A 24,726-nucleotide genomic window follows, 5' to 3' on the forward strand; every position below is an offset into this window, starting at 1 on the left:
TTTGTTCAGCTACACTTCAGTGTGGTGGCTTGGAACATTTACTATGTTAAAGGATACACTTATACAAATTATGGTCATTGATATGCAGAAAAATAAATTCATCAATGGTGATATCAGGTGGCTAGTATAACCACCTTAATCATTACCCATCTGACAAATGCTGAAGACTAACGTTGGAGCCTCTTGGTCCAAAATTCAATTCATATTTAATTCAAAGACCATACACTTCCTTGATTTTTCTTCAGTTCCTAACTCTATCCTTGATACTGTTCTCCACCTACAAGTTATTTCTGCTGAAATAAATGATTTCCTCTATCAATAGGATTTTGCAGTGTGCTCTCCAAAAGATGCTGGAGCAGTTGAAGCTTTTGAGATGAATTGATGGATTTTTGCAAGGAAAGAGTATCAAGAGACATGTGGAGCAAAGGCAGGAAAAGGAATTGAAGTGCAGATCATCACTAATTGATTCCTAGGGACACGGGAGGCTGCAGATGTTGGAATCTGCAGAAACAATCAGTCCTGATGCAGGGTTTCGACCTGAAATGATGACTATTCCTTCCCCACCCCCCATCCACCACCACAGATGCTGCTTGACCCATTGAGCTCCTCCAGCCCATTGTTTATTGCTTTTGAATCTTAACTGGCCTCATAGCCAAGCCGCTTTCTCCTGCTCCCACTTTCCATTCTGGATGCATGAAACATAATAATAACTATTTAATAGTAATAATTAATTACTATTAAACAACAGTTATTCCCTGATTCCTGTTTACTTGTTCTACCATATTTTTTTCATATTCCATCCGACAAAAGATCATTTTTCAGCAATATTTAGCGATGATGTTATCGCCCACAACACATCCTAAATAGCTTCACACTCGCACAAAAACCAGTGTCCAACAAAGTGCATTAAAACTACATTGCACAGTGTCCCCATGCCAGATTCATGCAAGACTGCCATGTTGGCAATGAATGTGGGTAGTGTACAGGTCCCAACACGTTGCAGGCCATTAAACAGGCCTCCAGCACATTGTCCTCGTAAAGATCTCTGCTAGCTCTGAGCTCTGTTCGCTTTGCCATTATGGAACAAGCATTGGAAGCTGGGTAAATTGCTAACAGCAGTAGGAGGGGAAGAATGGACCTTTGTTGGTGGGAGGAGAGTTAGTAGTGCAAGTTGGAGCGGTTGCCAACGTGTTGATTGAGACACATCAGGAATTGATAAATTGAGGCATACATTTGGGTTGTGACACTAAGGTGCAGGGACAATTTGGCTGGGTCCAAGGGAGGGAAGGGTGACTTCAGCCAGACATATGATCAGGGTGGACAGGGTAGGAACAAGATCTGGCAAACTATGTAAAGAACCTGCCTGCAAGATGTTTTGGAGTCTCTAGAAGTCGGGCAAGAGAGTTGGAGTCCTCTTTGATTAATGGTAAAGCAGGTCTCAACTTTCTCATGGTCTGCTTTGACATCGGTGACACAAGCCCCTTGCGCAGACATAAATCCTGCATTGCATGCCATGTGACATCATTGCGCATTCCCCACAGATTCCACATGCAGGCACTTCATGGAGCATACAAGAGCCAGACTGAATCTGCTAAGTGTGAAAGGTACACAGACAAAGTCTAGGTTTGAGATAAAATTCACTCATATAAAAATGTTGCACCATGTAGAAGTCTAACTTGGTGTTACAAAAGTAAGCTGAAGTCTTGACCTTGTTAAGTTCAAAGAAAATTAATTCCTGTGACAGTAAAACCTAGCCAGCACTGTGAATCAATACGAGCAAACAAAGATTCAATCGTTATTTTATTGGCTCACTGCCTTTAAGATTAGCCGCATCACTCTGCCCTTCCTCAGCTGAACAAATGGAGGTGACCTTCTGCAAAGATTTACCACAGGGTTGAGAGGCTGCCTTCTTAATTTGTGATCACTCCCTTCTCTGCTATTTCCCTATCCTTCCCCACTGTGCCACATTCCATTAAAACAACATGACATTGTACAGTTTATTAAAGTTAAGTACAGAAACACAAATTGGCTGAGGAATTAAAGTGTGAAACATTGTTCTTCTCAGGGTTACATGCCTTAAAATAGTTTCTCCATGGATTGAGCTGCAGAAATCCAACCAGGAGCTTCCTGTCAAGATTCCTGACAGGATTTCCATGTCAGCTGCATATTGGATGAAATCATTCTTGGTCAATGATCCTTTTAGAACATATGGGGTGAAATCAGACCAAATTTTCCAGGGAGTGGCCATTGTTCTGCATTCCTGGGAAAATAAGGTCTTCACTGGATTGAGAACTTGTAAGCTCTGTCCTGTCCTCATCTCTGACCTTTCAAGCTCTGCCTGCCCCCATCCACCACATCACTCCAACTAGTCTACCCCTAACAATCCTCTGAAGCTATCCCCAAATGCCTGATCAGCCAAGGGCCACAATGGAGGTCCTGATCTCCACATCAAGCTCTTCCATGATGGAGGCCCTCATTTCCACACCAAACTCCTGTCCTCTGATTTTCTTCATCAACATCTACCCTTCTTGTCCTGATCTTGTTTGCATATCACTTCCAAACCTACCCACCTCCAGCTCCTTACCTTCCTCACCTCCCAGACCTCAAACCCTCCCACTCTTGGCTGACAACAGATGACTCTTCCCCCAATTCCTCCAGATCAAGCTTTGCTTACCAGGGACACATTTAAACAATGAAACTTTCAACACCTTTTCTGTAACACCAAAGGTCTCAGTGTTAGTGAAATCTATAACAGCGTTACAACAATCATCCAGCACAGTGTTTTCAGGCACTTAAATTTCCAACCATTTTATTTGAACTGTGACTTACCGGAAATTCACCATCTGAGATTGACTATTTTATATACTGTTCATTGAGTGGACAGAATATGTATCCCAGATGTACATCAGATCAAAAAAATGTGCGGCGTGGATGGACAGGAGGGAAGGATGGACAGAGAAGGAACACATTTACAAAGCTTATTCTGAGAAATGCCTTTTAAATGTGTTTTCTCTGAGGGTCTCTTCACTTAATTAATCCAAAATGTCCAATAAAATCACATCTGCTTCATGAAATACTTTACATGCAAATCACATTTAATGTTATCAAAATGAGGGATAATGAATTAATTTGCTCCTAACTGTGGCTTTAAAAGGAGAAAGATGCAGAACATGGACAAAACCTTTTAATTGGGCTTTAATTATAATTTATTTGTTATCAGATAGAACTGTACTTCTTTTACCTGATCATGCTGCCAGGATCTGCTTCAACAGACCAAGTGCAGTGGAGATTGTGATCATATGGTGCTGGGTACCCAGGTGATAAGATTCTTCCTGAAGTCTCTCCAACGATATGACCTCCACATTCAGCTGAAAATAATTATGGAACAAGAAAGCAACATTTGAACATTTCACACAAAAGAACAATCTAATAATTCAGGGATGCAGGAAGCATTATTAAAAAAGGCACCAAAGTTTCTATTGATTTATTCAAATTGAAATGTCAATGTAAGACAATGCCTATAGAGAGTTGTTAGACTATATTATTAACCCCACATTTATAATTTTTAAACTACAATGGAAGCAATTAATTGGATTTCCCAAGCAGTTACCCTCGTTTGTCCTTTAACCTTCAACTGGTCAAATAAATTTTCTCTTATCCAATAATCAGATGGGCAGCTTTTTTACATCAGAGGTTGATGCTTTGTGAAAATATAATCTTCACTCTTAAACTATCTTAAAGTGCATTGCGTGACTTCACAGATTTGCTCTCCATCTGTGTCCATGAATTCTTGATCCATCCATCACGGCCTGAGGAACTAATGTAAGACAGCATCTAAACTCTTTTGATATCCTGCTTTTATACATAAAAGCATCAGAAGTCTCGTGAACTAATTATGAGGAAATTTACTAGTTGATATTGCAGCCTCTGATCACGTTAAGATTGGTCAGTCTTCAATCTCGGCTTGAGAGCATGCCTCTGTATCTGTGGCTGAAAGCAAAAGTACAGAAAATTGTCGAAAAATAGAAAATTCATTGGCACAGGAGGCTGTTTAACATATTGTGCTCCTGCTGGTCAAGAAGGAGCTACCCAGCCTTATCCCACCTTCCTGCTTGTGGATTATAGTCCTGCAGGTCACAGCTCTTCAAGGAAACATCAAGGCACGTTTTAAATGTGGGTGGAGTTCAAGCCCCAACCATCGTCTAGCTGAAAATGATTTTCCTTAACTCCTCTCCAACCCTTCTACCAATTACTTTAAATCTTTGGCTAAAATTGATGCTTCTTATTTAAACAATCTAAGCCTCACACCTCACATGATTTTATATACTTCATTTAAGTCTGCTCTCAGGCTCTTTTGCTCCAAAGCAAACATCCCAGTCTAACTAATCATAGTATGGGTATTGGTTTATTATTGTCACTTGTACCGAGGTACAGTGAAAAGCTTGTCATTCTGCAAGGCTATAAAATGCTTTCACCTTTTGAGTTTATAAATAGTATTTTACCCTGGGAGCAGTGACATGCAAAGTCAGGCGAAAAGTCAGCCAGTGAGAAGGATCTGTTCCCTCATTCCAATTTCACACTGTGTATTTTGTTGACACAATCATATAGTAAGCTCAGAAACATGTGAGATCAATGTCTAGTCACACAGAACTGACTCAATAATAATGGGAAGGCATGGAAGATCAGACATAATTTTACAGGAAGGAAGACCCTCCATGTCAGCCTCAATATCGCAGACAGTAACCTCCCAATTCCTCAAGTGATGAGAAAATCCGGTCTTCACACACTTCCCACCAAGCAGGTTATGCAATGTTGGGCAATTTCATCTCACCTTTGAAATAAATTTCTGATGTTTGAAAGGCTACAAGCCAGCATTTCTATTAATAAATGAGGGACACAAGATCGGAGACTAAAATCATAAAATTAAACAAGGGTATGCCTCTTTGGAAAGTGGGATTGAATTCCAACAGAGGGATAACTTGTTGTTTCAACCAAGAGAGCACAATGTTCTTAAGCTATGGGGAGCCTCCAACTAAATTCAAATTTGAACGTTTAAATTAAGTAGCCATTTAGACCATCATCAAAAACAATACCTAGTATCTTGGTTAAAGGCTATCTCAAGATGGGCTGAAGATGCTCAAATGATTCCTTTTCATAGACTGAATGACTGCAACAAGTAAATGATGAAGCACCCTTTCAAAACATATCATATTTGTTGTCTCACTCTTTGCCACAATTGGTGAAGTGTATCCATAGAGGGTGCAGAATAGATTTACTTGATTGGTTTTAGGAATAAAGGAATTCGAGCTATGTTAAAACTGGAAAAGCTAGGACTGGTTTCTTTAGAGCAAAGGAGGTTGAACACAGATTTGACAGAGGTAAACAAGATCTTGACTATCTACAAAGGGTCAATGGAGGGAAGATCTTCCCTTTTTTGGATGGTTCAAGGAACCAGAGGAGACAGATATAAACTTTGGACAAAAGATACAACCAGGATGAGAGGAAAACCTTTTTAATGCTGAGGGTAGTTATAATCTGAGAGTCCATAGAGTCAGACAGCACAGAAACAGGCTTTTCAGCCCATGGACCATCAAGCACACATTTCCACTGGAGTAATTGAGTCATACAACATAGAAGTAGACCCTTCGGCCCAGCATGATGATGTAGACCATCAAGTACTCATCTAAACTAATTCCATTTACCAGCAGTAATTCCCAGTTTATTTTCCCCACATTCTCCTCAGCTCTCCGCAGGTTCTACCACATGACTAGAAGGTACTTACAATGGCCAAGTAACATTCCAGCCCACATATTTTTTGGATGTGGGAGGAAACTGAAGTACCCAGGGGAAACCCACATGGTCACAGGGAAAATGTACAAATTCCATCCAGACAGTACCAGAGGACAGGATTGAATCCGGGTCACCGGTACTGAGAGGTCCCAGTTCCATGACCTGTGTCACCACGCCACTCCTTTTCTGTTCTTGTTTGGTCTCCCATGTGGAACACTGTAAAAGGACTTACTGAAGTCCATGTAGTCTACATCAAATACACTGTCCTCATCAATATATTTTGTTAGGCCTTTGAGAAATTCAATCAAATTGGTCAGTCAGGATAGCCCTCTCACAATACCAGCCTGGTTGTCTTTGATTAATCCCTGCCCTTCCGAATGTAGAATAGGCCAATCTCTCTGAATTTTTTCCCCCAATAACCTCTCTAGCCCTGACATTAGACTCATAGGCCTGTAATTAGCACTGCGTTTCTTCAGTAAAGGTATCAGTTCCAGTGGGAATGGTGAAAGCAGAATTGATCATCTTCAAATGGGAATTGCAGATGAGAGAAGTTAAGAGAAAATATTTTCCAGGCCTTTGGGGAAAAAGCTGGAGCACAGAACTGATAAGGTTGCTCTTTTAGAAGCTGGCACCGACTCAGTGGGCTGAAAAGCCAGCTATGGTATAACGACTCATTGGAACTTGGCAGCATTTTAACTTGGTGATTTCAATCATTCAGCCAATTTGGTGTGAGTTTGGCACTGAATTCCAAGTTCAATTACATTAAGTGTTCCCCGTATAGTACAGATTTCCCTGGTGCTTAGTTTGTATTTTGCTGCTGGATTCATTGTGGAGTCTCTGCTGGCAAAATGTAAGTGTATTTTAGGCCCAATACATTGGGACTTACAGAACTTCTTTGATTTTCCCAAAAGAATTTGCCACTTACAAGGTGATAAAATACCAGGCTTGGTGAAGTGAAAAAACAAAGAACAAAAGAATATAACAATATTTTGTCATAATATTTCCTATTTTTAGCAAATGTATTGTCAAAATCTGGTTTCCCTACCTACGCAGGAAGGCAGTGGATTGTTCCAGGCTCTGCGATCTCCGTTAAACAGGTTAGCACTGACATCCCACGTAATGTGTATCCTGGTTTGCAATCAAAGACAACAGATTGTCCCTGCGAAGTGTTCCTTAACCTGAGGCTTAATAACCAAACTCTGGAGTCCCTGGATCTTCGCACTTTATCAGTTCAAAACCTGTCAAAAGGATTCAAAGGCAATCGAATCAAAAATACAAAATTTGGAAGAAATCAAATCAGTCAGCTTTTGCCTTTTTGATTAATGGACATATAAATTGTTTACTTTCAAATTGATCAAATATTATTTGAGTTTACTACATAATAAAGCACAATTATTAACTGGGAGACTCATTTTTTCAACATGCATGTACAATTTAAGTTTTGCAAAGTATCTCTGTGTTCTTAAAAAAAATGATTCAATTGACTCAAGTATTGCTGACTCAATTGGGATTTGTTGTTCTAGAAAAAACAGAGAATTCGTTGTTCTGAAAAAAAGGATTGAACATCATAAATAAAACTGAAAGTTCCAGAAAAACTCAGCGGTTCTGGTGGAAAGAGAAACAATTAATGTTTTAGGTCAAAGATGCTTCATCAGAACTGAAAGGTAGAGAAAACAAGTTAGTCCAGAAAAATGAGAAATATGAGGGGGATTTCTGTGATAGAGGGACCGTTAAGCTCTTTGTCTGTGTAATGTGTTACTGCTGGGATTGGAAAGTATGTCTTATGAGGGTAGGTGAGCGAGCTGGGGCTTTTCTCCTTTGGAGCAAAGGAAGAGAGAGGTGACTTGACAGAGTGTGCTACTGGGTGATAAGAGGCAGAGATTGAGTGGACAGCCAGAAGACTTTTTCCCAGGCAGAATGGCTAACATGAAGGGGGTCATACTTTAAGGTGATGGAGAAAGTATAGGGGGATGTCAGAGGTAAGTTTTTTTTTACACAGTGAGTGGTGGGTGCGTGGAACGTACTGCCAGGGGTGCTGGTGGAGGCAGATACATTAGGGACATTTAGAGACTCTTAGATAGGCACCTGGATGATAGAACAATGGAGGGGTATGTTGGGAGGAAATGGTTAGATTGTTCTTAGAGTAGGTTAAAAGGTCGGCACACATTGTGGGCCGAAGGGCTGTACTGCACTGTAGTGTTCTATAATATTGTGAAGTTAAGTAACATCGTATTGTCTGGTCTCGGGGCTATGGCCCCACAGGTCAGAATGTACAAAATGAAAGAGAAAGAAGAGAAGGGTGGCAGGCAAAAATGGCCAGGCCTGATAAGGAAGAAAGAAAGAGCAAGTTACCTCAAGTTGGGGAGTTCAATATTGAGCCCTGCAGGCTGCAACATGCCTAGATGAAAGATGAGATGTTCCTCAAGCATATATTGGGCCAGTTTGAAACAGTGCAGGAAGCCACAGACAGAGAGATCAGAGTGGGAATGGGATGGGGAATTAAAGTGGCAGGTGACTGGAAGCTCAGGGTCACTTCCGTGGATTAAGCACACATGCTCTGCAAAACGATCGCCCAATTTGATAGAATTGTTTAAGCATCATGTTGTTTCTAACTTCTGCATTAACTATAATTTCTGGTTCATTGCACCACATAGATAATTGAAAAGCCAATCAAGAACAAGAGAAAAAAATGCAAAGTTTATAACGTGACAACTTTATTATCAATTGATAATATCCCAGTTTCTAATATGGAAGCACATCAATGGAAAGTGTAGGTTTGATCGGTTACAGAATGATAACTTGGGAATTGTGAAAATGTGTCAATGCAAGGAATTTGCTGCTTTCTTTATATATTTTTGTTGCTGGTACCAGGAATATGTTGTCCCAATCAGTATGTCAAGTGTTTATTTAAGTCAGGTTCTTCACTATCATGAGCTTTGACACTGCACTCCAAGAAGCACTCAATCTCGTTCAGTCGTTTCATTTGGACAACAGTCATAATTATAGAGTGGTTGAGTCAGAATGACAATCGAACACTAGTTAATGAGTCAAATTCTTGCTGGTGAATGGTTTTTCACAATATGGCTTGTTTGGAGAAAGATTGAGCCTGATTAAACTCATTGCTTTATAACTCATCTTGCCTCATTTCTACCAACAACTACTTAAACTTATAATGGATCTGTAATGTAGCAAAACACGCCAAGACACTTAACAGGAGTATCATCAAACAAAATTTGACACCAAGTCTTAAAAGGATGGATTAAATCTCCAAGTGTTTCTGAAAGGTATTTGCATAGGAACTGACATAATTTTCATCATTACAAATAAAATACATTGAAACACTGACAACCTGCTATCCATTTGTTTGGAAATCTCATAGTTCAGCAGCTAGCTCACCTGCATCTGTTTCCTGTGTTTCGTTTAAACTCATGAGGACCCCATTCTCACATTCTCTTAAAACTCTGAGTTTTGTTTCCTGCTCTTCCTTTAGACTCATTTGGTTCACTGGAAATTTTATTATACCACTGTGTAACATCTTAAATAAAAGTGAATTAAAAGTGTGTTGGAGGAATCAAAATGAATAAATACAAATAGCCCAGAAAATCACCTGTCTAACACCACCAATATCCCAAAAGTGTCCAATTATAGAGTTTTACTATAGCCAGGAGAGATATGCGTTTTACATATAAATATGTTGAAGGCTTAGTGAAATTCTTCAGTGGATTGTGAATTAGTTTTGCTGAACTAGATTCCCTCTTCAGATATGTGAGCTTTCCAGCAACTCCAAGAGCCCACAGGCCACAAAGCTGCTCGCGAAATGGACATATCCTTGTTCTCTCCTGAGCTTCTCATTGCCCACAGAAGCTCAGCACTGTCCTGACATATTGCACAACAGGACCTCACCAGCTTAAATATCCCTCAGCAGCAGAAGATATTGACCTTGCCAACACACAATATTTCATATTTTGATTTATTCCGCACTATTTTAGTCCAATCTCATACAGCAGACTTAGTATTCCATGATGGGAGTCAGGTTGAGCTAATGTTGCTTAACAATGGGAAACCCAGCCTCCAAAGAGAAAAGGAGTTGAAGAAAATTAAACTACTTGAATAACCAGCGTGAAAGTTCATCTTAGCCATCTGGGAAACATTGCTTCATTGCACGCAACCTTCTGACAATTAGATTCAATATTTTTCACCTTTTTTCAAAGACAAATCTCAAACATCCAAGCTTTCAAAATGATTCTGAGAAGAAATTTAGCTTGTGCATCAGCACAAAAGAAGCAATACCATATCGGCTGCCAGTCAGAGGCCTCACCTGAGATTTAGTTCTAGTGGAAGAATCTGAGTACTTGATGGAGCATGTAACTACGAACTCATTCAGTGTCACCTGCGTTGTGTTAGAAATGTCTGTCTCTCAGTCTCCAGAAGTGTTAATGTCCTAACGTTGATCATTTTAATGAAAAGCCTGTGATAAAGTGGAATTTGCTGTCTTGCTATACACTTGCACTTCAGCAAGAACAAACCAAATGATGAGCATTGTGGATTAGAAAAGTCAGCCGGTGCAAAAACGTTCTTCTTTCACATCATGACAAGAACATTTCTTCTTACTCAAGAGTCAAATAAGTAACCTCGTTAAGTTCAGATAACTTCACTCAGTGTTCAGTGTACACCAGTAAGCAGGAAACAATTACACATCTCTGTCATTCCCTATCCCAACAACAAGATTTTGCATACCTCCAATTTTGTTTCCTTGTGTTGAATTTGATCACTCTGCCACTGACGGAAACACCACCAGATGCTCAGGCCTGAAGCTCCAGATATTTTTTTCCAAAACACACTTATGGCCTTGCTCTTTAACTAATCCAGTACCTTAATATGTCTTTTTCAGGCTTGTACCGATTTTGTTTGACAACACACCAATGTCACACTTTGGATGTTTTACTGTGTTAAAAGTGATATAGTTAAAGGCTGTAATCGCTTTGTTGTTGTTTGACACAAACCGGCACCGATATCAGATCTGCCTTTTTGTTTTAGAAGGTTCATGGTTCTGAGGTGGATGTTGCTGTCAAGGTTGGCATTTGTTCCCCATTTACAAAGGTTCCCAAGGATATGGGGTTGGGGAGTTGGAGGGTGCCTACAATAACCTCTTGAGTTCTTGTGCTGAAGGTGCTACCACAATATTATAAGGTAGGGGGTTTCAGGACTGGATTGAACAAAACAGTAAAGGAAATGTGATGTATGTTCAAGTCAAGATGGCACATGACTTAGAGGCAAATTTGCAAATGACTGTGCTGCTATTCATCAGCTGCCATTGTCCTTCTAGGGGGTTGAGGTCATACATTTGGGATATGGTGCCAAGAGAGCCTTGGTGATGTCACAGGACAGCCTTCATAATAGCCATGGTGCACTGGAGGCAGGGGCATGGATGTTTGAATTGATGCATGAGGTGCAATTAAATGGACTGCACATGCCCATATTTTGTCAAATACCATGAATGTTCCATCTGGACAAGTGTAGATCACAGATCCAACTTGCATTACGTGGTTAGTGCAGAGATTTCCTTCTTATACTCATTGTCTTCAATTTTACAAGGATTTCATTGAGTCTCACTCAGTCAAATGTTCCCTTGATGTTAAAGGCATTTGCTCTGACCTCACCTCTAGAGTTCAACTCATGTCCATGTGTAAACCACAGCTTAGGAAAAGTAATGAGTCAAGTTAGCTTTGTGGCATCCGGATAGGCAAGGTATTTGTGAATAAGTGGAATTTATCGCTCAGTTGCTGCTTTCTTCTATCACTTTACTGGTGCTGAAAAGTAGCTAAAAGCATGATAACAAATTGCAGTGGATTTTTCTTTTTTCTTTGGTGTGATGTTCTTGGGCAATTTTCCACATTGTGGAGTGTGTGTCAGTACAGCAGCTGTAATTTAATGGTTGAGATAGAGGTGTACTTATTGGAGCAAAATCTGTTAGAACTGCAGCCAGGATTCTGGCAAAATTGAAGTCCCTGGAATAGAAGGTTCAGTGGTAGCATGGTTACGAAATTCTCTTGTTTGTCGGGCTGAGAGAAGTAGATAATGGTGCTCCCCGGGGTGGTGGTTGCATTGTGCACTGGACTGTAAGCCTTGAATGGAGCTGCTTCTGTGACTGGGATGAGAGATGGCAATGCTTTAGGTTTGAATTGAGTGGCAGCAAATAGGGTAGACTCCACTGAGAGAAATTATAACATTCACGTGCTGGCTGGAGAGCAGGAATAAAGTAGGTGATGGAATGGAAGAGTGAGAGGGGGATTAGGAAAGAGGGGGCGTGGACACTGGAGAGGAAAAGTGGCCAGTGGGATGAGGGGGAGAGGGAGAAGGGGGTTGTGGAAAGGGGGTGGGTGAACAAGGTATGAGGTACAGGGATAGGGAACAAAAAGGGGTTAGGAAGAATGGGACTGAGGGTTAGATGCGGAACAGAATGAAGAAGGAGGTTAAGGGGTGGAAGTAGCTGAGGAAGATGGTGGGATTGGGAACATGAAAGCATGTGCATGTATGTGATCAGAATGTGCCTATATATAGCTAGTGTGTGAATAGGCATCTTTGTCTGTGTCCATAGATCTAAGTGCCAAGTCCATACAGTGAAGCCTGACCTTCAGTCTTCTTGGACCTCGATGTTGGATCAAGTCCATGCTTATCCAAGTCCACGTGGAAACAGTGCGTGACAGCCATCTCATGTTAAAATAAATAACTTTATGAGTATTTCCTCTCATCAATTTGGACAGGAGTATTCATCTTAGAAAACCTTCAAGTCTATTGCTGAAATATAACAAAAATAGCTTCACTTTGCACATATTATGTGACTGGAGAGTATCAGGAAGCACGTGCTAAAAGTGAAGAAATATTCAGATTCTCAACAGTGACATGCTTAATCTTGAAAATCAGCAAAAAAAAAGGAAAATCCTCAGTGTTATAAATTGCAGAATTGGTACCTTGCACCAGAGAACCAACATCATTTGATATCTCTGAGAATACCATCATCACAGTGAAATAGCGACAAAGTATCCCGAAATTCACTCCAACACACTGGAACAATCTAACGTACTTTATGATCTTCCTTAATCTGACACTTACTTGAAAAAAGGAGTTCAAATCCTTTGCTTGTGTTTTCCGCATTTGTGATGAACTCAAGCCACAGACTGCTTGATGTGCTGTTCAGAACGACACCGAGCATCTCCGATCCAGTGAAAGTACCAAGTAGCCGGGAGGAGCTATCCTTGCCATCAAAAATCTGTGATCAAGAAATAAAACATTATTCAAGATTGCAAAGAGTAGATCACCGGGCATAATTTACCCATGACTGCAAGTTGTAAACCTATTATTTTGAAATGGGTTTGTCATTTTATTGCAGATAATACAAAGAACGAATAGCAAATGCTTTATTACAATGCAGAAATTAGAAGGCAATTAGCATAACATGATGGAAGTTTTACTGCAAACTCATAAAACATATTACATGGCACATATATCTGCTGCAGCTCTGATGTCACAGTGGTCAATGTTACAATGATGCACAAAGGAAGCTCTCCTGATAACTGAGCTATACAGTTACCTCAACAACAGAATGACACAATCCTTGAAAATAAAATTGAAAAGCAAAATTTATGTTTCAAGATTATAAATTGGATTTCAGTAATGTGCATATTGAGTAACCACACTGTAATAATGACATCCTGCATCCAATTTTCTATTTGACTTAATAAAGTGTTTATTACCCAATGTGGATGTGTTTACATCTTCAGCAAAGACTTATTTTAATTTTGATGATTGTGTATAGTGGAAACCACACTATTTCACTTTGACTGCCAAATTCTTTTGATCAACTAAACTGAAGTTCTCAATTTGAAAACTGGAATTTTTTTTTTGTTAATTTTACTTAATGTTGGAAGACTCAGGCAGTAATAGAACTGTGAGAGTCAAGGAAAAAAAAAGATAATCCACCCAAAATGAGCTTTGTCAACTTTCAGAAGACAACACCTGTTACAATACCATTGTATCTCTAATTCTTATGTGAGTCAACGCATGGACATGTTTGTACTTCCATTCTTAATCAAAGGAACTGAAAGCTGACATAAAAAATCTCTGCAGATTTCACTGGAGACCTTCAGTCCACAGACAGTGTGCACTTTCATCCAACTTGTCTCACCAGGAATGTTTCCCAGAGGTGAAAATTGCCCTGTTCTTAATCAACACACTTTTGTGTATTTCATATTTGAGGAAAAGAGCAATGTTGAAGTGTTCCAGTTTGTGTGTAGATGCCTGGAGATTCCAACTACTATTCCAATTCAATGATACCAGCTGATAGAGAACTGACTGTTCCATTTGTTTAGCTGTGCTGCAGATATACTGTCAGTGTCAGCTTAAAATAGGTTTCAAAAATAATTGCTAAGAGATTGGATTTCAACCATAAATGATGCGCTAAACAGGCCCTAAACCAACACCTGATCAGAGGGTCTTCAGAAAATCACTAAATTGGTGAAATCTACCTTTAAAAAATATGAAGCATATTATCCCCGTTGTTGCACTTTTGTGACCAGTGTGATTCGTGCAGCACAGAATCCAGCCCTTCAGCCCATCACTACCATTCCTGACAAAAATTACCTGCAGAGGTTGCCGCTGGGGATCATGGGGAGTGTGTCAGAAACTTGCGCACTCTCCACACTAGCCACAGCAACCATGCAGATGCCTTCCATGGAGAGAGGGAACGATCTGAAGGTGGAGATAAGTGTTTACATTCTGTTTGGTCATACAAACCTCAGCTCCCCTCTCCATGATCATGCCCAGGCATCCATTCCTGTATCCCAAGAGGCCCCATGCTGTGAGGCATTGATCATAATGCAGTAAGAGATTGGAATGGTGATCGCTGTGGTGCAAAGCTGCTGTAGGCTGTCAGACACACAGAACTTCTCTCCTGCACAAGCAGATCAGTGTTCATTCAGGTAGGAACAACGATGGAGCAAAACATTGCTGTGCTGGTGGGAATTTTTTAATTCACTTGTGGTCGACGACTAGGTGTGAAGGTTGATCCTTGATTGATAGTGAGATGAAAAATGCAGGTCACAGTTGCACGATTTTCCACCAATTTCAGTTGTAAATGAAAAAGTGAACATCTCGCACATTAATGCAATCAGCACATGTGCAAATCACAGAGGGGAATAACACTCACACCAAGGTGAATCATGACCAGATGTGCCTTGTTCAATTCTCTGAATAGTGGGACTTGAATTGGACAAAGTTGCTTTAAAAATACTCAGATGAATTTATGTGCACATTTTACACATAAAAAGTTGCAAGTGCATCTAATTTCTGTGCAATAGCAAATTTTAAAAAAATCCTGATTGAAGGAAAAGAGCCTTCATTTAATTTTACACTTTCCATCAAATTTAATGTTACACCTCTTTGAGTCAGAGTTTCTACTTCATTCATCATAAAAAATCAGTGCAATTGAGATGATCTTTTTCAACAAACTGGCCCTAGATGGATCAAACTACGGACAATTTGTGAAAAATTATTTTCAATACTGTTGGTAAAAGCAAAAATGATGAAAATATTTAATTTCTTGTTATTTTTAAGTAGTGGCATGTCTAAAAAATCCAGAAGATTTTCCTTTGATCACAAAATTGGTTGGATGGCTATCTTGAAGTTTCTAATATTTGCTTAGATATGAAGGACAGATTTCCTCCCCCTGAATTAGACAACAAGTTACTGTGGAAATAAACAAAAAAGCCTTGAAAACAGATATATGTGGTTTAATATTGCAGTGATATGGCCCAGGTAAGATTTGCAGATTTTTTTCTTCTGAATGATGTTGGTAAACCAGATGGATATAGACAGCAATTTTCCGATCATCATTACTAACGACTAACAAGAAATCCAGATTAATAGCTGAATTGAAAATTCCACAAAAGGATTACTAGTTTGGTAACTTAACCACTACCCAATCATTGTACTAGCTGTTAAGACTGTCACTGAAATTAAACTATTCACATACATTCACAAGACTTAGGACTATTAAAAAGTAAAAGAAAATTAAAGCATTAAAATTGACATTTTGAAATTAAAACATTAAAAAGACACACACATTCAAACCAACTGACTATAATCAAATTAAATGGCAGTTTTATTTTAACCCCATAAATTTTAATAGGCCCAGCCTACTTGTGACAGACAGGTGTAAGCTTAGTGCACAGATATCCCAACCTGACAGCTGGGAATTCAGCAGAAATCTGCACAGATTCATTAGACTCCATGAGGAGTCCACTGGCATGGTGCAGTTGGTCCAGCGCTTATCTTTAGTGGAAGGCTGTGTTTCAGCCTTTGCTCAATAATCCCAAGTTACTGCCCATTGTATTTAGAAGCCAGTGGATCTTTTTAAATGAAAGATCCAGAGCATTTTCTGGCAAAGAGGAGGTGAGACCTTAGGTAGATAACCATTATCATATTGAATTGGTGGGAGCAGGTGGCCTAACCTGCTCTTACGTTCTTGGGTTCTAAATCATGCTGTTGGGATAGAATAGGAGCTTTATTTTGAATCTAACCTGTGATAGACATGCACTTACTGAGAATGGGGGCAAAGTAAATGAAAACTTTCCCTTTTCCAGAAATTAAATACTTTGCTAATCAACCCAGAAATTCACTGCAAAGTATGAAATTAAAGCATTATCAGCTTCCAGTGACTTTCCTGCATTAAAAAGATAAATACCCACACTTTAATAACCCATGAACTTTAACTAGATTTAATATATTCTGCAGCTTCAAAGCATTTACACTCACGATGTAAACACCCTACATCAGTTGTCACAAGGAAATCTCAACGTGTAATGCATTATGCGTAACAAATAAAAACATTTCTATCAGGTAACCAAAATAACTCGGGGATCATGCTTTTTATGATATAATGATCTAGATTTTCTTATCCTTGGTGACAGGATTGTAATCAAGCCAGACTTTAAAAGAAATCTATTTATAAAGATTAAATGGGTTGTGTGGGATGGATTTCCCCTCTTCTGAAATGATTAAGGAGCCTTTTGGAGATCTGTGTATCCAAGAACAGTGATGATATCAAAATTACTGAACAGACAATCTGACTGAAGGATTTCACTGGTCACAAACTAGCAAGTAAAACAAAAAAAAGCCAAGAGCATACGCATTGATTTTGGTTTACTATTTTAAAACCAAACAATTTGTAAATACAATTTTGAGGAAATGGCAATTCAAACATATACAATTATGTTTTCAAAGCCTTGGAGGTTGTTCAGTGGTAATTATATCTCTGAACATTCTTAATAACTCAGCTATACATCACGGAACTATTTTCAAAGACTAATGTGTAAAAGTTAGAAGTTCATGCAAAGTCTATAATTCTGTTGTTTGCGCCTTCAAACCCGCAAGAGTGAACCTAATGGGAACGAAGAGATTCATTGACACCAACATCTGGATTTCCACCCTTAACTTCACATGATCAGATACCAGAACCTGTTGGCAGTTTTATAAAGTGATGGTGACTGCTGACGTTTTTGTTGTCATTACAACTGCAAAGTCTGGGTGAATGCCTCATGATCTTCCCCATCTGCAAGGTTTTAAGAGAATTTAATTCATAGATCATTAATACGAACGTTTGCACACTGCCCCTGGTATCTGCCAAATCACCAAGTTTTTTTCTGTGACTGAATATAACAACTTGAATATTTTTGCAGTTTTCAACCAGGTGGTTCTCTGCAGCCCACTGCCTGATTGTTTGTTGTTAACGTACGTCACTCCTACCCTCCCTACAGTTTCTGTATATTCAGCGACATAACACTCAGGAAGCTTCTCTCCACTGAGCTCCCTGATATTTCTATTCAGCTTGAAATCCAATACCATTCTGGTTCTAACTTTACATACTTGGGTCTAAATGCTCAAGAGGATCATCGGCTTAAAGAAATCAAATCATTCTGAGATAAAGACTCTGACATAAACTGATAACTTTACTGTATCTCCTTGAAGAGGGTCCATTCTCCACCAGGGTATGTCAAACTTCAAAGCAACAATGACAACAGCCTGGAAAAACATCAACTGTCACTGTACACAAGCATGATATTGAAATGAAGCTCTGAGCTCTTATTTTGGTTCTTTGAATGGAATGCTGAGGCTGCAACATTCTGCAGCACAGTTTTATACTTACTTTTAGAATATCTCCCTGCTGGAGCTTGAACGTCCGGGATTTCAGTCGGATTCCTTTACCTGGCTGCGTTTGAATGGAATAGATACATTCGTGGTTGTTGCTGTAATTAGCTGGGTAATTGGGTGAAAGGAGAAATGCCTTCGTTTCCAGTCACACTTGCTCCACATTCAGCTAAACAAAAAATCAAAGAAGCATTTTGGAACGTAAGATCTGAGATTTTAGTCTATCATCTTTGAACTGAAAGGGAAAGAAACATGAAAAAAATGCATAACCATTATTAAAATACAGTTTTCCCCTAATCTAGATGCATAACCTGAATTGTCACTATTGCATTCATTCATGAAGTTACCACAACAGTCGTATCCATTGAAGGAAAGGACAACATCAGGGTTGATTGTGGAACCTGGAATTAACTGAACTTAGGCTGTGCTGTGTACCTTAGGCCTATTTAAAGGAAAAACAGAATTAACCCACATGCACAAGCATGGCTGTTTTCCGAGCAGATTCTCAAATACCTCTGAAATAACTATATGGGTCAGGTAACTATCTTGCAGCTACTTGCATCCATTTCTTGATTCTAACTGATGTGAACTTTAAATCTCCGGGGGAATCGAAAAGGCAATTAAATAAGATGCATCACTGTGAAAATCTATGAGAAGAGGTGAAATAAGGAAGGCACCGGGCCCACAACGTGATCATTCAGCTGCCCCGGTATCGGATTAGATTCCTGCTGACCATGTTGTAAGTTTGTGCATCGAGTGCTTTGCCGTGCTCTGTGAAGGCTTGCGTTGAAATTCAAGCAAGTAGAATAGCAAAGAAAACCAGCTGGAAGCAGCAAGGAGTATGATATTTCCAATCAATTCAAGTATAATGACTACTGTTCCTACCAAGTGTAAAATTACTGTACATAGATACTGGTGCACAGTTTGTAATCATCTTAATTTCCTTCCAGTGAAGAACTGCCAGCTGAAGCACTAACTCATGCATATTTCCAGAATTTTTCTGTTTTTATTAATATTATTGTTATTGGTCATAAATGATCACCCTCTTAGCAAAGCTTCAAACTGTTTCATGGATGACAAGTGAGTTGGTCAAAAGGAACAAAGTGAGTTGGCACATTGGGAATAACATCAAAGAGAATGTGATACACTGTCTCACAAGATTTCAAACCAGTTATCAATGTGGCCTTCAGTAATGGAGCTATTTATTCTGTTCCATGATCTATAACTTCATTCTCTGCAGGAGAGTTATTTGACACAAATGAAAATGCAGAGAGATACTTAACAAGTGTCAAAAACAACAGTTAGCAATCTCCAACTGTGTGCAATTTGTTTACAGTTATTTCGTGACTTGTCGTGATCTCCAGCCTTCTGGCTGTGTTGAGTTTGTGGATTGATTACCTTTGGATATCAAGTCTGGCCCAGGGAGCAATTGATGTGTGTGCATGGAGGAGGCTGTTTTACTGATGGTGCATCGGGTAGGTAATGGTGGAAACAGGTTGTCTTGAAGATGGAGGAGACAGTAGCTGAAAATGTGACCTGATTGATGGAGGGGATGCTAGTTGACAGGAAGACAGACTGAAGTGAAGTTGGAGAAGAATAAGTTTGACAACAATCAGGTTGCCATGAAAAGGAGGGAAATAATCTGATAGTGTTTGCTGTCCTTTGATGAAGGGGGTGAAAAGTTATAGTGGAAAAGACAAATTTTGGTAGTGCAGGAGCTGTCTAATTCAGCAATCTGTCTTCAGGCAATCAGAGATTATATTTCACAGTGAGGCAGGCTGCATTAGTGAAAGAGGTAAAAGAGAACTGACTGTAGTGGAGACAGAGCAAAGCCACAAGGTGCTGACAGGATTCTGCAAATGGTATTGCAGTCAAACAACTCAGATAAACCTTCTACACCAGCTATATCTCTGCATTTTTTTTATATATTCACTGCCATGGATTGAACCTAATACATTAGTTGATCACTTTTACATTCATTGAAAGTATTTGCTAATATCCTTCCACTTACATGCTTCCTGTATTACTACACAGCTACCTCCTCATGAAATCTCAAATATCTACAATTCTGGAGTACTGACACTTGTCCTTTGACCCACGATGTCCATGCTGACCTTTTCACCCATCGCCAATGGTCCCAATCGCCTGCATAGCATCCGCATCCTTCTACACCTTGCCTATTCAAGTGCCTGCCTAAATGTCTTTCAAACACAGTGATTGCATCTGATTCCACCACCTCCCCTGGCAACGAGTTCCAGCTGTCAACCACTCTCTGTGCAAAAAAAAAACCTTTTCCCTCAAATCCCTCTTCAAAACTCCTTCCTTTCACCTTGACCCTGTGCCCTGTTCCTTTTGGTACACCTACCGCAGGGGTAAAGATTCCGACTACTTACCCTATTTACGTCTCTTATAATTTTATATACCAGGTCACCACCCTCAGCCTCCTTCACTCCAGGGAAAACAATCTCAGCCTATCCAATCTCTCCCCATAATTGAAGTCCTTCAATCTGCACAACGTCCTGATGAATCTCCTCTGCACTCTCACAAGTGCAACCACATAACTTCTTATAGTGTGGCAACAGAACTGCACACAAGTGCAGTCTAACCAGTGTTTTGTAAGGTTGCACCGTAACATCACAACTTTTATATTCTGTGCCCCAACCTAAGAAGACAAGCATGCCATATGTCTTCTTCACCACCCTATCCACTGCATTGCCACTTTCAGGGACCTATGGATTTGAACCCCCAAGGGCTATCTGTTCATCAATATTCCTTAGTGCCCTACCGTTTCTTGTATTTGTTCGGCCCCTATTTGTCTTCTCAAAATGTATCAACTCTCCCTTGTTGGTATTAAATTCAATCTGCCAACATACAGCCCGACTTTCCATCTGATCTATATCCTCTGTAGCCTTAGAAAACCTCCCTCACTATCCACAACACTGCCAATTTTTCTGTCATCCTCATATTTACTAATCATTCATTCCACATTTGCATCCAATATTTATATCACAAAAAACAAGCATCTCAGTACCGATCTCTATGGTATACCAATGGTTAGACTTCTAATCAGAGAAGCATCATCCCACCAACACTCTTTGGCTCCCATCACCAAGCCAATTTTGGATCCAATTAACCAGATCTCCTTGGATTCCATGTGCCTTAACCTTCTAAACCAGCATACCTTGTGGGACCTTGTCAAATGCCTTATCTGAAGTCCACAGATGCAACGGTCTACGGTCCTAACTTCGTCAGTCATCTTAGTTGCCTCCTCAAAAACTCAGTCAAGTTAGCGAGATAGGATTCCCCCACACAAAGCCATGCTGACCATCTCTTTACTTTAAACTTTAAACTTTATTTATACAGCACGGTAACAGGCCCTTCTGGCCCAACGAGCCCCGCGCTGCCCAATTACACCCATGTTAACCCTACTAACCCGTATGTCTTTGGAATGTGGGAGAAAACCGGAGCACCCAGAGGAAACCCACACAGTCACGGGGAGAACGTACAAACTCCTTACAGACAGCGGCGGGAAATGAACCCCAATCGCTGGTGCTGTAATAGCGTTATGCTAACTGCTATACTATCCTTTCCCCATCCCAAATGTACGTAAATCCTATTTTTAGAATTTTCTCTTATAATTTCCCTACTACTGACATAAGGCTCACTGGCCTATAGTTACCTGGCTTATCCCTGCAGCCCTTCTTAAATAAAGGAACAACATTAGCAATCCTCTAATGATCATAGCTTATTGTTTCAGGGATTCTTGATGAAGTCCTCTCACTCATTATTTCAGCATTCTATTTTTCAATGTTTATCTCAGTCACAGTAGAGTTAGAATGATATATTGGGGGTGTTGGGGTTGGAGGAAGAGCTGTTAACTCTACCTAAGTACACTATTTAAGTGCAATTAATATCCCAGGTTATTTCACTCCCTTTCATTTACTCTATCATGAATGATCAGAATTTTATTGCATACCTGTGCCGGCAGTGATAAATCTCAGCCAATACCAGAACCTTGCTTTAAACACAGTAATGTGATCCAGAGAAAGCAATGTAATAAACCATACATATTCATTCAAAACAGGCTGCCATCACTTCTGATATCCACCAAATTCTACCTCTCTAAAAGTAATACAATGCATTATTGGGTGCACCTAATTCAATGTCTAAATCAACTTTCTAATAGGTTTCTCTGACAACAAATGCAACAGTTAGCCTCAGTCACCAACAAAATGGTTCTCACTGTATTTGTCACTGAAACAAGTGATTCTAAAACAAAGTCAGAGCTCTATTTCTGTTCACTAACTATAAGCTTGTGCTTTTGGTCATAGGTGGTCACACAAAATCAAAACCAATATATCCCCTACAAAAGGAACGAGGACAAACATTTTTGAGCTACTGAGTTGGATCAATGTAGAACCCATGATTTCTTCCCTTCACCAAACAGCGAACATAATCTATTGGATGCTCTGGAGATGCTCAACATTTGTTGATACAAACTCACACATTTATCAGTAACAACAAAATAAACGGTTTTATTTTCCAATGGAAGATATATTTGATGCCGACTGTTACTTAAGTGAGAAATTGCAGTTGGGATGGAACTAGACTATACCAGTGTGGTATGTGGTTTTCCATTTCCAGAGGAACAGGAATTGGAAGCTGTGTAGAACTCACAGCTGATTTACTACCAGCCAGTTTTGTACTGATGTAAATCCATTTCAACCCTAATATTGTCAAGACCCATCTGAGTCTTTTGATAAAACAAATTAAAACAAATTCTAATATTTCAAGTTAAATAAACCTATAGGTCTAGAAATCAATTGTAAAACACAACATTTGCAGATTGATACATGGTGGCACACATCCAGAAATTATCCATCATGCATGTGATACACATATGCATTGAGACTGTCAGACTCATGCAGTGATGTCAAACAGCATGTAACTCAGTTTTTGGCTTTACTCGTGTAAAAATTATTTGATGCATAAGAGACTTATCTTAACTGGATGGCTGGGGACTGCTTTGGCATTGGTTATAGTGGTGCTAATTTCACCTGGTTGGCTTTGGGGAGTACAAGGTAAACATCATCTTCCATATTATCCTCCGTTGTGTTTCATCGGTGTTCACTTCCACCTATATCCCAGCCCTCCTCGTGGCTGACACTCCCATTTGATTGTCTGCATGTCAGAATGACTATAACTTTCCAATTCTACCATTGCCCAGGCCATTGAGAAAAAGTTGATGAACCGGGGCGGCACGGGGTAGCGTAGCGGTTAGCACGGCGCTATTACAGCACCAGCGATCAGGGTTCGATTCCCGTCGCTGTCTGTAAGGAGTTCGTACGTTCTCCCGTGTCTGTGTGGGTTTCCTCCAGGTGCTCCAGTTTTCTCCCACATTGCAAAGACATACGGGTAGATTAATTGGGTTTAAATGGGCGGTGCGGACTCATTGGGCCGGAAGGGCCCGTTACCACGCTGTAAATAAATTTAAAATTTAAATTAAAAAAAAATTTAAGAGTAAGACTGATTTACCAAAGAGGACAGAGGGGCTGCTGTGGCTATGTCTCACTGAAATATGGCTTACACCTGCTTCAGCTGATTGCGTCATACAACCTGAGGGCTTTTCAATCCACCAGATGGACTGAATGTCATCTTTGGGCAAAGTTGGAGGTGGAGGGGTCTGATTCCTAATCAACACTTAGTGGTGCTTGGATGTGACGGTCCTGGCGAGTTCCTGCTCACCCAGCTCGGAATATCTAACAGTGAAGTGTCGCCCATACAACCTGCCATGGGAGTTCACTGCGGCTATCTTGATAGCAGTCTACATCCCACCCCAGGTGGTCGTGAAGTCTGCACTGAATGAACTTTACTCTGTGGTCAACGGCACTGAAAGGGGATACCCTGAGGACCCTTTTCAACATTGCCAGTGACTTCAACCAGGCCAACTTCAAGAGTGTGTTACCAAAATACTACCAGCAGGTCTCCTGTCTCACCAGGAGCCCAAACAGCCTTGACTATCGCTACACCGATCAAAGATGCCCACCGAGCCACCATCTGCCCACACTTTGGTAAGTCAGACCACCAGGCCGTGCTCCTTCTCCCTGCATACAAACAGAGGCTGAAATGTGAGGATCCAGTACAGAAAGTCATACAATGCTGCTCTGAGGAAATAGATGAGCTTCTATGTGACCACTCTGAGTCAGCGGACTGGTCCACATTCAAAGACTTAGCAATCAGCCTAGATGAGTCCGTCACCACCATCATGGACTTATCAGCAAATGTATTGAGAACTGTGTACCAAAGAGAAAATCCAAGTGTTCCCAAACCAGAAACTATGGATAAACCAGGAGATCCACTCCCTACTGAAGTCTAGGACTGCGGCATTCAAATCAGGTGACACTGACCTACACAAGAGATTGAGGTATGATCTCCATAGAGCTATCAGGGATGCCAAGAGACAATAACAGTCCAAAATTGAGTCCCAGACCAGTCATCAGTTGTGGCAGGGCTTACATGCTATAACATGCTACAAACCGAAGTTGGGCAGCATCGCCAACAACAGTGCAACCCTTCCCGATGAGGTTAACGCATTCTATGCATGTTTTGGAGGGGACTGGAATGTCACCACACACCCCCACAGCCTCCGATGCACCTGAACCTACAGTCACTGTTTCAGATGCAGGATCAATCTTCCGGAGAGTGAACTCGCGGAAAGCATCTGCCCAGATG

General features: G+C 40.2%; 1 protein-coding gene across 1 annotated transcript in view; it reads right to left on the bottom strand.

Annotated features, from left to right (window-relative positions):
- Positions 1-24,726, bottom strand: part of LOC127581617 (CUB and sushi domain-containing protein 1-like) — a 1,418,367-nt gene that overhangs the window by 274,810 nt on the left and 1,118,831 nt on the right. The window contains 7 exon segments of the mRNA XM_052036133.1: positions 3,242-3,368; positions 6,836-6,880; positions 6,883-6,952; positions 6,955-7,028; positions 12,904-13,060; positions 17,993-18,124; positions 18,126-18,163. Of these exon segments, the coding sequence (XP_051892093.1) occupies positions 3,242-3,368; positions 6,836-6,880; positions 6,883-6,952; positions 6,955-7,028; positions 12,904-13,060; positions 17,993-18,124; positions 18,126-18,163 (643 nt within the window).

Source organism: Pristis pectinata, chromosome 22 (genome assembly GCF_009764475.1).
Source record: "Pristis pectinata isolate sPriPec2 chromosome 22, sPriPec2.1.pri, whole genome shotgun sequence".
NCBI classification, from domain to species: Eukaryota; Metazoa; Chordata; class Chondrichthyes; order Rhinopristiformes; family Pristidae; genus Pristis; species Pristis pectinata.